The following is a 12492-nucleotide window of genomic DNA, read 5'->3' as shown; positions in this document are numbered from 1 at the left end:
GTTGTCGGGCCTGCACACATCATGGTATACATAGACAGCGTTCGGTTAGAGGTTGACATAGGTCTCCATGTAAGACTGTTGTCAAAGAGAACCCCTAAATAAGTGAATGTAGGGACAGCACATGCTCTGTGTGCAAAGGCAGGGTTTTCTTTCCTTTTTGCCCCATAAACCATAACATGGGTTTCTGACTTGTCTTGTATTTACAGACACAGTCCACTGAGCACTGAAGCCCATCAAGACTGTGTCGTCCGCATAGATTAAAGCAGGGACGCTACGGCCATCTACCCTCCAGCAGTTGGCCCGAGGTCCACAAACTGCTTCTCCAACCCATTAATGTACAGAGAAAACAGGAACGGGCCATTCCTCAGCCCTGTCTCACGCCCCTGGCCACATTGATTAGGAAAAACTTGACCACCTGAAGAAGGATCTGCCTGCCCGAAAATTTTTTGCAGTTTTATTATAATAAATATTTAAATAGACTGGTTTAATTACAGACCTATTAAGTAGAGATATTTAATTTGAACATATTGAAAAAGACACAGAACAAATGCAAACAATATATTAGAGAATTAGTGAAACAGAAATAAAACCGATTTAAACTTAAGGCATAACATTTTGTACAGTATGCTCTGCACAGAGGACAATGCATGGACGTGTGCACTGCAGGTGGGAAATGACTAGCGCTTGCCCAGTTCAGATGGTCTTTTAGAGGATGCAGCAAAGTGCTTCGGTGCCACTAGTTTGATAGGCTGTCACTGAATGGCCATCTTCCACTCAAAGCGAGTCAACAGACCGCGATTTACAGCGCAGACCCAGAACGAGAGTATGAATCCTTGGCACCTGTTAGACAGATCCTCAAACCAGCCCTCCAAATAGCGTGAGATTCACAGCTACTTTATGTTAAAGCATGGGTCCAAGAAAGAGTAATTGTAAATACTTTCTTAGGTGGAAAATTGGAAATCCATGGTACATTATGAATTGCAGTATAATACGATTGACCAAATCCCACAAACCCTTGCGAATAAAACGAGCGTTGCTAAAGCCAATAGGTCTGGGCTAGTTTAAGTAAATATTTTTTTGTGATGGCTATAAACGGTCAAGAGGGGGGGGTTATGGCAGTTTGCTGTCTGTGTGTATGTTTTGCAGTTGCGGTACGGAAATGGTGGTGTGTATGTAACAGTAGCTAATAGAAACATCGGCAACACCGGTATCACTAGTGACTTGGGGTCATCATTTATTTTTAGAGACTATGGTCCCCAATACTTGAGATCATCAATGTCATAAACAAATATTTTAATTTGTCAAATATATAGAAACCTAAATATACGATGAGTGCCAGTGACAAAAAAGAGTGCTCGGTAGCTTTATAGTGTGATGCACACTAGTGAGTAAAGTGATCAACATGTGTATCATGTAAACAAAAACATGGCCCATTTAATGCAAACCAACAATAAAATAGGACTGTGTTAAATTCTTTGCAACATTAAAAATATCCTCATTTATTTTTAGGTCTCGTTGAGCCCCAGCGCTTGCGCTGGCTCGAAAGAGACATTTTGTATGTGGGATTTTCAAAGTGCTGCTGGCTGGCCTAATGCTTGCGTTCACGTGATCGTGCACGCGCGCAGCCGGCCGCCAGCAGCACTTTGAAAACTCGTGCGTCATCGCGATCGCGATCACTTTCGCTTTTAGAGCGATCGCGATCACGATGACGCACGCGCACACACAACTGACAACTCCCGCTTCTCCCCCTCCCCCACCACATACTGCGTCTCCAGCCGCTCGCGCGCGGCCAACGCTTGTCTAATTAAGAAGATTAGGCAGTCTAGGGAAGTTTTAACACGGTCACAAGCATTCACCCTGCGCTGGCTCCTATATGTGCCTTCTTCCGGTAATCACTCCGTCCAACATTGCTGCTTAAGTCGTGCGATATTTGCCTTTCTGGTGCTTTCCATTTTGAGCAAAGAGAAATTGTTTCTTCTCGAGGTTAGGTATTAATCAACCATGGAATGCGGACGGCAATGTACACGGAGAGACTTCAGAGGGCACGCGCAGGGCTACCCGCGCTTCCAAACTTACTATTTCCCCGCCACTAGTAACTTTACTTCACGCTCTTTCCACATCTTGTTTTTATTGCACTGCGGCCCATTTACACATTCCGAACATGGTTTGCATTATTAATCTGTCCACGAACGGACCCTACACTGATTGTGAATGATATATTACCAACATCTCCAGCATGTACTCCTTCCTCTGGTGCCGGAGCCAATTTTTTGTCTTTTTCACATATTTTAGCCAGGGTTTTCTTGGGCCCTATCGGGTAAAATAAAAGATGCCCGCCTTTTAATATAACGGCATGCGCCGCTCTCCGGTGCCATTTCTAATGCGAGTCAGTTTCTCCCATGTGTGTTTACTATATCAACATACCGATAACATAGTTGATAGTTATAAAACTGGCATGTATTCAACTTGTAAGGGTGTGGGAGTTTTACCAAATGTATTTCCGTGTGTGAAGCAGCGCGTCCATACTTTTCACATTTACTAAAAACTGCCTGAAATAAAATTCCCCGTTTTCCAGCACGTCACACAGCACAAAGCAGTTCCAAACTCTCGAAAAATCAAAATTTTCTTATTTGCGTCTACAAATTCACACACGTGCAGTGGAAGTTAATTATATTGCTGTCCCCAAATTTCCTTCATGTTTTCTTGACAATAGGGCCTTTATCATGAGTTATTTCTGCACAGAGCCTTCGGGCGCCATTCTTGGTTTACTTATAAAAATGAGAACATATCCACTGGCTTCTTGTTTCACTAACATTTCGAATGATTCCGCCACATAGTAAATTATTTCTGGGACAGGGGAATATATGCCCCCAAGAGAACAGTCCGTCTGAATGAACCGACCGGACAAACCCACTTCGATTAACGGTACAGGCGATGTAAATCACAGTGCGGGGCCTTTATCGGACAATAATTGACCGCGCTGTTTTATGAACCAGAAGGGAGTGAAGGGCTCCAGGTGCGCACTGTTTCAAAGGCCATAAACCACCCGACTATCAGCAGGATGATCCACATTTAAACGCTCACCACTAACATCTGCTAGTACCGGGAGGTAACGACTTTGAATCCCGCAAAAGGTCTTCTCTGCCGCTCGTCCTTATATAGGGAAGCTATAAGCTGCCATACAGTTGGAGTTAAGGAACACCTATTGTTTACAGCGCTTGGAGACATCAAGTCTTTGATTTGAAGCGCTGTATAAAACAAGTTGTTTTCGCTATAAACCTTGGCCCGCTCTCAGCACACGAACACTCCTCATTAACAGGTGACTTGGAAGAGATGGTGACCCTGGGTCTTTAAATAAATGATGCTGAATGTGGGCAGGCAAGGTGTCACTTTAACGCATTGGCAGTGGAAGGGGAGTGTTGAGCTGGTTAAAATTCATATCAGAGGGTCGCCTGAGAGACGAGGGAGGTTTAGATATTCTTCTAATGAAAAATCATACAATTTACTTTATATCGCACTCCACTACACACAAAAAAAGCATTTGCAATGCAATAAGTCTCGCATTATTAAAGTTTGAGCTATTGGTGTTGCATTATTTAGCAATGCCAATAGCTCAAACTTAAATAATGCGAGACCTATTGCATTGCAAATGCTTGTTATAGTATGTTCTCTGCTGTTTACCAATGAATTTTTGGTTTTAGTTCCTCTTCAGATTTCCTTTTGTCCATGCATTGTGGGGGGCACTCGTGAGCAGCGCATGCCTCAAGAGTAGAGCTAGGAGGTTGGTCAATCTGATCTTATTTTGTTTTTGTAATTCTTGAATATGCTTTCCTCACACTATAACTCTGAAAGGCTGGCTCCATATTTTTTTCTTGCTCCCATGGTGCAGTAAGTTAAGGTGGCGTTGACATCATGGGTATGCGCTGCAACTTCATAGAGCTACGTCATTACTTTTAGGGCCAACACCTCTGCGGAATCTGTGAGAAGATGTATTGGTCATAAATTTAAGTCTTGCCTAAATTATGTAACTGATAATCTAGGACTGTGGAAAAGAGCTGGCCGTAAGTACAAAATACTCGTCTCATTAATTCGAGTACAACCACTTTTCTATGGCTTGGCTGCGTCAAAAGGTTTTAAGATATTTTTTTTTAGGACCAAATTAAGAACTGGTTGGTGTGGGTCATGAGAAATCCAAATGTTTAGGCGCCGAGACATGCTTGAGGAAAGCAGTGTGTTGCAGTGGGAGCCCAACAGCATCATTGCTGCGCAAAATTGTTAGTATCTCATCAAGAGATAGAAATAGATGAGCCCCATATTTAATATAGATTACTAATTTTTCTTTATTTGATTGAGGTGTTTTTTCTTCCACTGGTTGAAGTAACGCTCTTTGCTTTTTATTATGGAATAAGAGGATTTGATGTTGTAGGGACAGTTCAAAAAAGGAATGGCAACAAGCGAGTTACTTTTTTGATCTGGGGAATAAGCTGAATTTTTCCAGTACTCTTTCATAAGGTTTGCAGGGCTTGTTTTACAGAGTATTTACTTGTAGTTTGAAGATTTCCATTTCCAGTACGTTAGTGATCTTCACCATTGTGTACAGTCTAATTTGAGTGTATTGATTTGCGGTTGCTCTGTCTCCACAGAGTAAGGCGGTATTGATCACTCTGTCCTTTGTGGTTTAAGCATTGCTCAGTTAAATCAATTCGTGAGCGGAGGTGTTTTTATTGAACATCAGCAGACCTCTTCTTTAAGATCCTGCTCCGTTTCTATTTCAGGTGTTCACGCGGGAATGCATGAGCCATTACCTCAGGGTATTTAACTTCCTGTGGCGAGCCAAGCGGATGGAGTATATTCTTACTGACATATGGAAAGGACACATGTGCAATGCAAAGTTGCTGAAAAGTATGCCAGGTATGAATACTCCTAAACACAAGCCTAACTCTATTACTCGTTCTCAATTGGTTTCAGAGAAAATCCAAGTAAACTGAGGTGGAGTTTGGACCCACTAACAGAAATGCGCAGTATGTTATTTTCAAAACATGAGCTCCAAACCGTGTTGAAACATAAAACTTTTTTGTCTTTTGTGCATTGGTAGAAGGTTTACAGTAGAAATAACCTGTCATAAAAAAATAATTTAGAATAAGTAGATTTCAAAATGTGGACAGGTCATATTAGTACTTAAAATGCTGTATTACTGAGTTAATAATGAAAGACCCAGGGTTCAACCGGAGAGGAAGCAAGTCTCCTCAGCTCCCAGCAGCTTTGGAAGGCTTTCCTACTGTCCACCCCCAGAGTCCTCATTTGTGAAAGGAGGGAATCTTTAGTCTGCCGCCCGTCCACAGAGCCTCTACTGCCATTACAGAAAAAGAGTGCGCAGAATGACGTAGTAGACTTGTTATAAGAACTATAAGGGAAACTAAGAGGATTGGGTAGAATAGGAAGTGAAGGGCAAAGCAGAGACTAAAACACTAACATTAGTTAAATTGTCATTGATAAAACAGACCTACAAGGTGCAAAATGAATTTGTTTGCCATTACTGACACAGTTTTTCAAAATGGAAAACATTTATTGAAAGTCCACAGCTCCCCACCCATCAGTTCAAATACACACTCTACATTCCAATTGCTGTAAACCTTGTTCTTTAATAACCAAAGTATCCCCACGCATCCAGCGTGTGGTCACACATACCCTTTCCCCCAGGTCACCGACTTAAAAATGTAGCCTCTCTATTTTGAAAGCATGCCTTAAAGGATCCCACCCATAGGCAATAACTGTATCCATTCTAGCCATTTGGGTGACATCATTTTAACATAAGTGATTCTCAAAGGGAATTATTTTGTTTCTTCCTTCATTAATACTTTGGTTCATTGTGATGTTAGTCCCTCAATATAGTTTATTTGGATTCCTTTAACTTAATAACAGATATTGAGGAAAATAACAAATACAGCTCTCTGATAATTTCAGATTACATAATCATAAAATATATTAGATTATTAAACAATTCAATTAGCAGGCAGCAGACTTGAATTTCATTTAGACAGCAGATTGAAAGCAATCAATTTGTTACACTTTCAAGCAAAATAAAATATGCAAGATTTACTTTGTATTTCTGTTAAAGATTTTTCTAGCGACTAGTTTCGGCCAAAAGAGTCGACATTTCCACTCAGGTGCGAACCATCGTCAGGTGGGGTGATGCTTCAGTGGCTAGAGGGGAGGGTCCTTTCATAGTGCATTCTAGGTTATGATTGGCGGTACTGTCGAGAACTTAAATAGATCTGTAATTTTTTTACCTCGGATTTGTCTCCTTTCTTATAAATAGGTAATAAAATAGATATCGACCATGAATCTGGTTGGCCCACGGCTGTCACTGCATTAAAAACATTTGTCAACACCGGTCCCAATAGATCCGGCTGTTCAAGAAAAAAATCTATTGGGGTACCATCGGGGCTAGGGGATCGGTTGCATGAGCACTGTGCAAGTGTCTCCCTGACCTCAAGGTGGTTAAAAAAGAGTGGATTTAGTTGTTGGCAAGTTAGCTAACCGCGGTGAGTTCTCTCCTCCACCAGATGGATTGAATATTGAAGAAAAGTGGGCAACCCAAGATTCTTCATCAACGTGACAATCTAGACTTGGGCCTGTAGGTGGTTTGAGGAAGGAAGCATTGATTACTCTCCACAAGTTGCTGGAGCTATTTGAAATGGCGGCTTTGTGCACTTGGTCCCATGCTTCTTCCTTCAGGGTTTTAAGTCTGGCCTTCCTAGCCTTTTTATACTGATGTCAGAGAAGCTCAATTTGATCCACATCCCTTGAGATGGTTCTAAGTGTCTGATGTAAGTTTGAAAGGGACCTTGTGCAGACTTGGTCGAACTGGGGACTAGAAAATTAGCAGTAGGGCTTTTCCTAGTTAAGTGATTTTTTTTTTTATCGATGAGGATCTGTTTTGAAGGCAGTCGTTACATTAGTTGATTCAGAGTTGGGTTCTAAAGAAATAGTTATATAATTTTGCCTATTTGTAACCATGATAGGGACTATGTGCTTTGTGAGTTGTAGCCCTTTTAAGGATAATCCTGTTATTCCTGGTTATCATGGGTTTGATATGCCTCATCTGCTTCGAGTAAATACCTTCCCATACCAATTTGCCAGTAGTATCGGCATGGTCACTGTTATTAAAAGACTTTATTTGGACGTTACAGATTGTTTTTTTCAAGAGGGTCCGAAGCTATCAAATAATCTATAGTTGACCCCCAGCTAGAAATGCCAAATGTTGTTTGTAGCATACCTGAGCTTGTGTCAATAGGGTTCAGGATTTCTAGGTCATTAATGATAAAGGAGTCTCTTCAGTGCATCCCCGTAAGGGTTACGCATGAAATGAGGAATGGGCTCACCTGCCTCATCGTTTAGGCCACATACTGCTTTATTTAAAAGAACAACTGTGTGGGATAAAATCGCCCGCCCATAAAGTGTTCGGTATCTGTTAAAAAGTGCGTTACTTTTCCCTTCCAGCAGATCAACAACCATTTTCCTATCGCACGTAAAGTTATTATTATAATAATTAATTATAAGAACGGTGTTGGCACCTGGGCCTTAAAGGTGTAGGAGGTTATAGTAAGGGGAGTCATTGTAGATTGACAGGACTTCCAACCTTAAGGTATTTTTCTGCAACGGCAAAATCCCTCCCCTAGCACGGCCTGATTTTGACGCGGGAGTATTAAAAGAGCGGTAGCCATCTAAGTAGATAGGTCCAATTTCCCATGTTTCTTGTAAACCTATCAGGTCAAAGTTAGTGTCAATATTTAACCATTCAGGATCAGTCAATTTGGAGCTCAGACCTGCAATATTACAACTGATTAGCTTAATCTGATGAGTCTGGTCAGGTAATTCTATAGACTGTGTGGTATTCTCTTACCCTGATATGCTACTACTGGGTACAGAAGTGAGAGTCCTCCTGTTCTTCCTCTGTCAATCGCAGGCTTCGAGGTCTGTTAGTGCAGTAAATCGGTTTTGAATTGGGAGGGAAATGAGTGATTGGCTCGGGGGGGGGAGTTGGGGCTCTGGGTGAGGGTAACTGGGAGGAACCACGGGGCTTGCTCCCAAGTACTGGCCCTAACTGGTTTGTAGAAAAAACCCAGCTTTAGCGCATATCTTTGGGAATTCGATGAGAGACCTGTGGGTAATAAACTTAACAATTGGTGAAAAGTGGAATGCAAGTTAAAGTTTACTATCACACAATCCCCCTGAAGGCTTTTCCTTGAATCCCCCACCCTGCCCACCCTTCTTGCCATTATGATTCGAGAAATGATCACCCCACATGTTTACCAAACCAGTGGCATGCTTTTGACATAAGTTGGACCATTGTTTCCCTTTGGGTTCTAGTTAGCTCAGGCACATTGGCCAAAATTATCACTTAGGGGCAGGCTACTGGAGGAAGAGCCAGTCTTGTTTAAAAAGCTGAGTGGCCCCTTCTTTCTGGTAAATGCTCTCCTCCAAGCTTCGTTGGTGACGATAGCGGGCCCTTAATTGTACTCTTAGGCTGTGGGGCATTGTAAATAGCAAAAGAGGGGTGAAGGGGCAAACAATTATTTGGCTGGGTGGAAGTTGGACTAGGCTTGTAGACTCCCTTGGCGCCATGAGGAGTATATGCCCTGAATGATGAGTTTTGGGCAGTCCGTCACCTTTAGCTCTTGTTTGGCCCTGGTATTCGTTGCAGTTATTGGGGGGACGTAGAGGTGGAACTATCAGGTCGTTAAGGGAGACATCTCAGATTCCCAGGCGTTCGAATTTGGCTGTATTGGACCTCAGCCTGTTACGCAGTCATTGTGCAGTTGGGTGTACTCTTATAAGTTTGGAATTGGTCATCCGATTCCCGGCTTTATCCTGAATGTTTGAGGCAGCCAAGACCATCAGGAACAGTTAGGCAAGATTAGGACTGTGGTTACATAAACTGGTGATCTGTGGTGTCTGACAATAGTGTATCCAGGCCAGAGAATTAGCATCGCTAAAGTAGTTGAAGCTTGAGCCGAGGGGCTAGATACCAAGTAATGAATGGTTAATGCTTTATTACTTGTTTCTTTACTTTTAGAATGTAATGTGTAGAGCTTTACCTGTTTTCCTAATTGGAGAGCACTAAACATTATGTAAATCTTTTAGCATTGTGCCTAAAAGTGCAATTTTTGTGAAATGTATTGAGTTTCTAAGTATGTATATGTATATATATATTCACTGAAAAAAACATAGGTTTCAGGGACGTTATAGTTAGAAATTAGCATTTAAAAAACCTTAGAAATTCACTGCAAAAACCACAGGTTTCAGAGACGTTATAGATAGTTAGACATTTCACTCGTAGAAAACCAGAGAAATTCGTCCGTTATAGTTAGTTCAGCTAACTATAACTCGCGCCCCGCAATGCACTGCTGATGACGTCACATATTACATCATTCATAGCATGGTCAGTACCATCACTGATGACATCTCAAAATGACATTACTGATGACATCATCCAGTGACTGTGTATTTCTATAAAGTTTAAATATGTTTTATATATATGCCAAGGAGTATCGAAGAATGAGTGTTTGTATAAGTGTCAGGATAGATTGTTTAGTAGGTGCGTGACTGACTGTATAAGTGAGTGATTAAATGCGTCTTACTGAATGCATGGGTTAGTGACTGATACAGACATTCACACAGTTTAGTTTGTCAGTTGGTGTGTAAGCGGTTGCATGGGTTGGTGAGTAGCTAAATGAGTATCTATATAGTTTGATTGGTTCTCTGAGTATATGTATGGGTACCGGAGTGTCTGTATGGGTGGGTGGGAGGGTGTGACTCTGTGCATAGATGTGTGAGTGGATGATTCACTGGGTGTATGGGTTCAAGAGTGCATCTGTGACGGGCTTTATGGGTGGATGAGTGTGTGTATAGGTGTGTTGGTGAGTGAATGGATGCCTCAGTGGTACATGTGAGTAACTGCATATGTGAAAGGTAGTATATGTGAGTGTTGGAGTGTATAAATGACTATATGTGAGAGTGAGTGATTGTGAGAGTGGCTGTATGGATCAGTGAGCACTTGTATTAGTTATTGTATAAGAGTGTAAGTATGTGTTAGTATCTGTTTGAATACGTGAGGTGATGTGTGTATAACTATATAGGTGAGTAAATGGGAGTGTGATTGATTCTTTGCATGACTGACTAGGTGTGTGAGTAATTATGGATGAGTGGCGTTGTGAGTGTCTGTATAGATATGTGAGTGCATATGATAATGCCTTATTGATGGTTGACTGCATGTATGAGTGACTGTAGGCATCCAGGGCAGTTTGAACAGTGAAAGGAATTGTTGTGTTGGAGGCGTGCTTACCTATCAAGGCTCCTTGTGTGCAGCTGAGGCCCGAGAGCTCCTTGTACGTTTGGGTACTTGGTAGCTTTGATATTTACGCGGTGACCCTGCCGCGGGAGGAGCACCACCCTGAGAGAACCGGGGGCCATGCGGTCTTCAATAATGGGCCGATATCGTGGGGCAGCAGCGTATGGATTTTGCCCGAATCACGCACAACGAGGCCCATCTGTGAGCTTGAAAGGTTACCAGCTGAACATTTGCGCTACGTGAGGCACTACAAGTCCCATAAGCCCATCCAGGGCGTGCATCTATGCAATTAAGGGGGTGGTGCCCTAAGGCATCCAGGGCAGTTTGAACAGTGAAAGGAATTGTTGTGTTGGAGGCGTGCTTACCTATCAAGGCTCCTTGTGTGCAGCTGAGGCCCGAGTGCTCCTTGTACGTTTGGGTATTTGGTAGCTTTGATAATATATATATATATATTCAATGAAAAAACCATAGGTTTCACACACGTTATAGTTAGGAATTAGCATTTAAAAAACCTTAGAAATTCAATGAAAAAACCAAAGGTTTCACACACGTTATAGTTAGCTGGACATTTTACTCGTAAAAAACCATTGAAATTCCCCCGTTATAGTTAGTTAAGCTAACTATAACTCGCGCGCCCGCAATGCACTGCTGATGACGTCACATATTACATCACTCATGACATGGTCAGTGACATCACTCATGACATCACTGATGACATCTCAAATGACATCACTGATGACATCACTGATGACATCATCCAGTGAATGTGTGTTTTTCTGAAAATTAAATATGTTTTATATATGTATATCTCAAGGTCGATGGAAGAATAAATGGGTATATAAGTGTCTAAATGGATGATTTGTTTTTGAAAAATTGATTGTGTAACTGACTGATTAGGTGTATCATAGTGAATACATGGCTTAGTGAGTAATGTTTAAATATGTATATATCTGTATCAGTCTTTCACTTTGTGTATAAGTGGCTGCATGGGTTGGTGAGCAGCTACATGAGTGTTTATATAGGTTATTAGTTGGTTTTTTGGGTATCAGTATAAGTGTCTGATGTCTTTATGGTTCGATGGGGGGTATTACGTAGTGCATAGGTGCATGAATGAGTGACTTACTGTTTGTATGTGTTGAAGATAGTATGTGTGCGGGACTGCATGGGTGGATGAGTTTGTGTATGGGTGTGTTAGTGAGTGAATGACTGTCTCTACAGTGTTTTTATGAGTAACTACATATGTTTTAAACTAGTATATGTGACTATTGGTGTATATAAGTGAGTATATGTGAGAGTGAGAGATTGAAAGAGTTCCTGTATGAATAAGTATGTATTTCTATAAGTGATTGTTTAAAAGACTAAGTATGTGTAAGTTTTTGTAGAAGTAAGTGTGGTGGTGTGTGTATAACTGTATATGCAAGTAAATGGATGTTTGATTCTTTATTAGCATGAGTGACTATGTGTGTGAGTAACTCTACGGATGAGTGGCATTGCGTAACAGGATGTATAGGTGTATGAGTACATATGATGAGTGAGTACATGTATGAGTGACTGTATAGGACTGTTGGTGAATGAGTGGATGTGTATGTGGATCTTAGAATTACTGAAGAGGTTGTTGTAACTGGTATTGGTATGTCCATTGTTTTGAAAAGTTTAGTCTCTATTTATGAATGTGTGTATCAAAGGTTATATTAGGGTGAGAGGAGGTCTGCCACTCTATCACAAGGATGATGTCATTAGTGATGTCATCAGTGATGTCATTTGAGATGTCATCAGTGATGTCATGAGTGATGTCACTGACCATGTCATGAGTGATGTAATATGTGACGTCATCAGCAGTGCATTGCGGGCGCGCGAGTTATAGTTAGCTTAACTAACTATAACGGGGGAATTTCAATGGTTTTTTACGAGTAAAATGTCCAGCTAACTATAACGTGTGTGAAACCTTTGGTTTTTTCATTGAATTTCTAAGGTTTTTTAAATGCTAATTCCTAACTATAACGTGTGTGAAACCTATGGTTTTTTCATTGAATTAGCAAGGTTTTTTAAATGCAAATTCCTAACTATAACGTGTGTGAAACCTATGGTTTTTTCAGTGAATTTGTACGGTTTTTTAAATGCTAAGTTATGTATTTTTT

General features: G+C 41.2%; 1 protein-coding gene across 1 annotated transcript in view; it reads left to right on the top strand.

Moving 5' to 3' along the window:
• TUBGCP3 (tubulin gamma complex component 3) overlaps nucleotides 1–12492 on the top strand; it is a 370876-nt gene that overhangs the window by 297692 nt on the left and 60692 nt on the right. The window contains exon 17 of the mRNA XM_085622213.1: nucleotides 4776–4911. Coding sequence (XP_085478339.1) covers nucleotides 4776–4911 — 136 coding nt within the window. The remainder of the gene's footprint in view (nucleotides 1–4775; nucleotides 4912–12492) is intronic.

The sequence above is a fragment of the Triturus cristatus genome, chromosome 8 (assembly GCF_964204655.1).
Source record: "Triturus cristatus chromosome 8, aTriCri1.1, whole genome shotgun sequence".
Lineage (NCBI taxonomy): Eukaryota > Metazoa > Chordata > Amphibia > Caudata > Salamandridae > Triturus > Triturus cristatus.
This window is presented reverse-complemented; position numbering and strand designations above follow the sequence as displayed.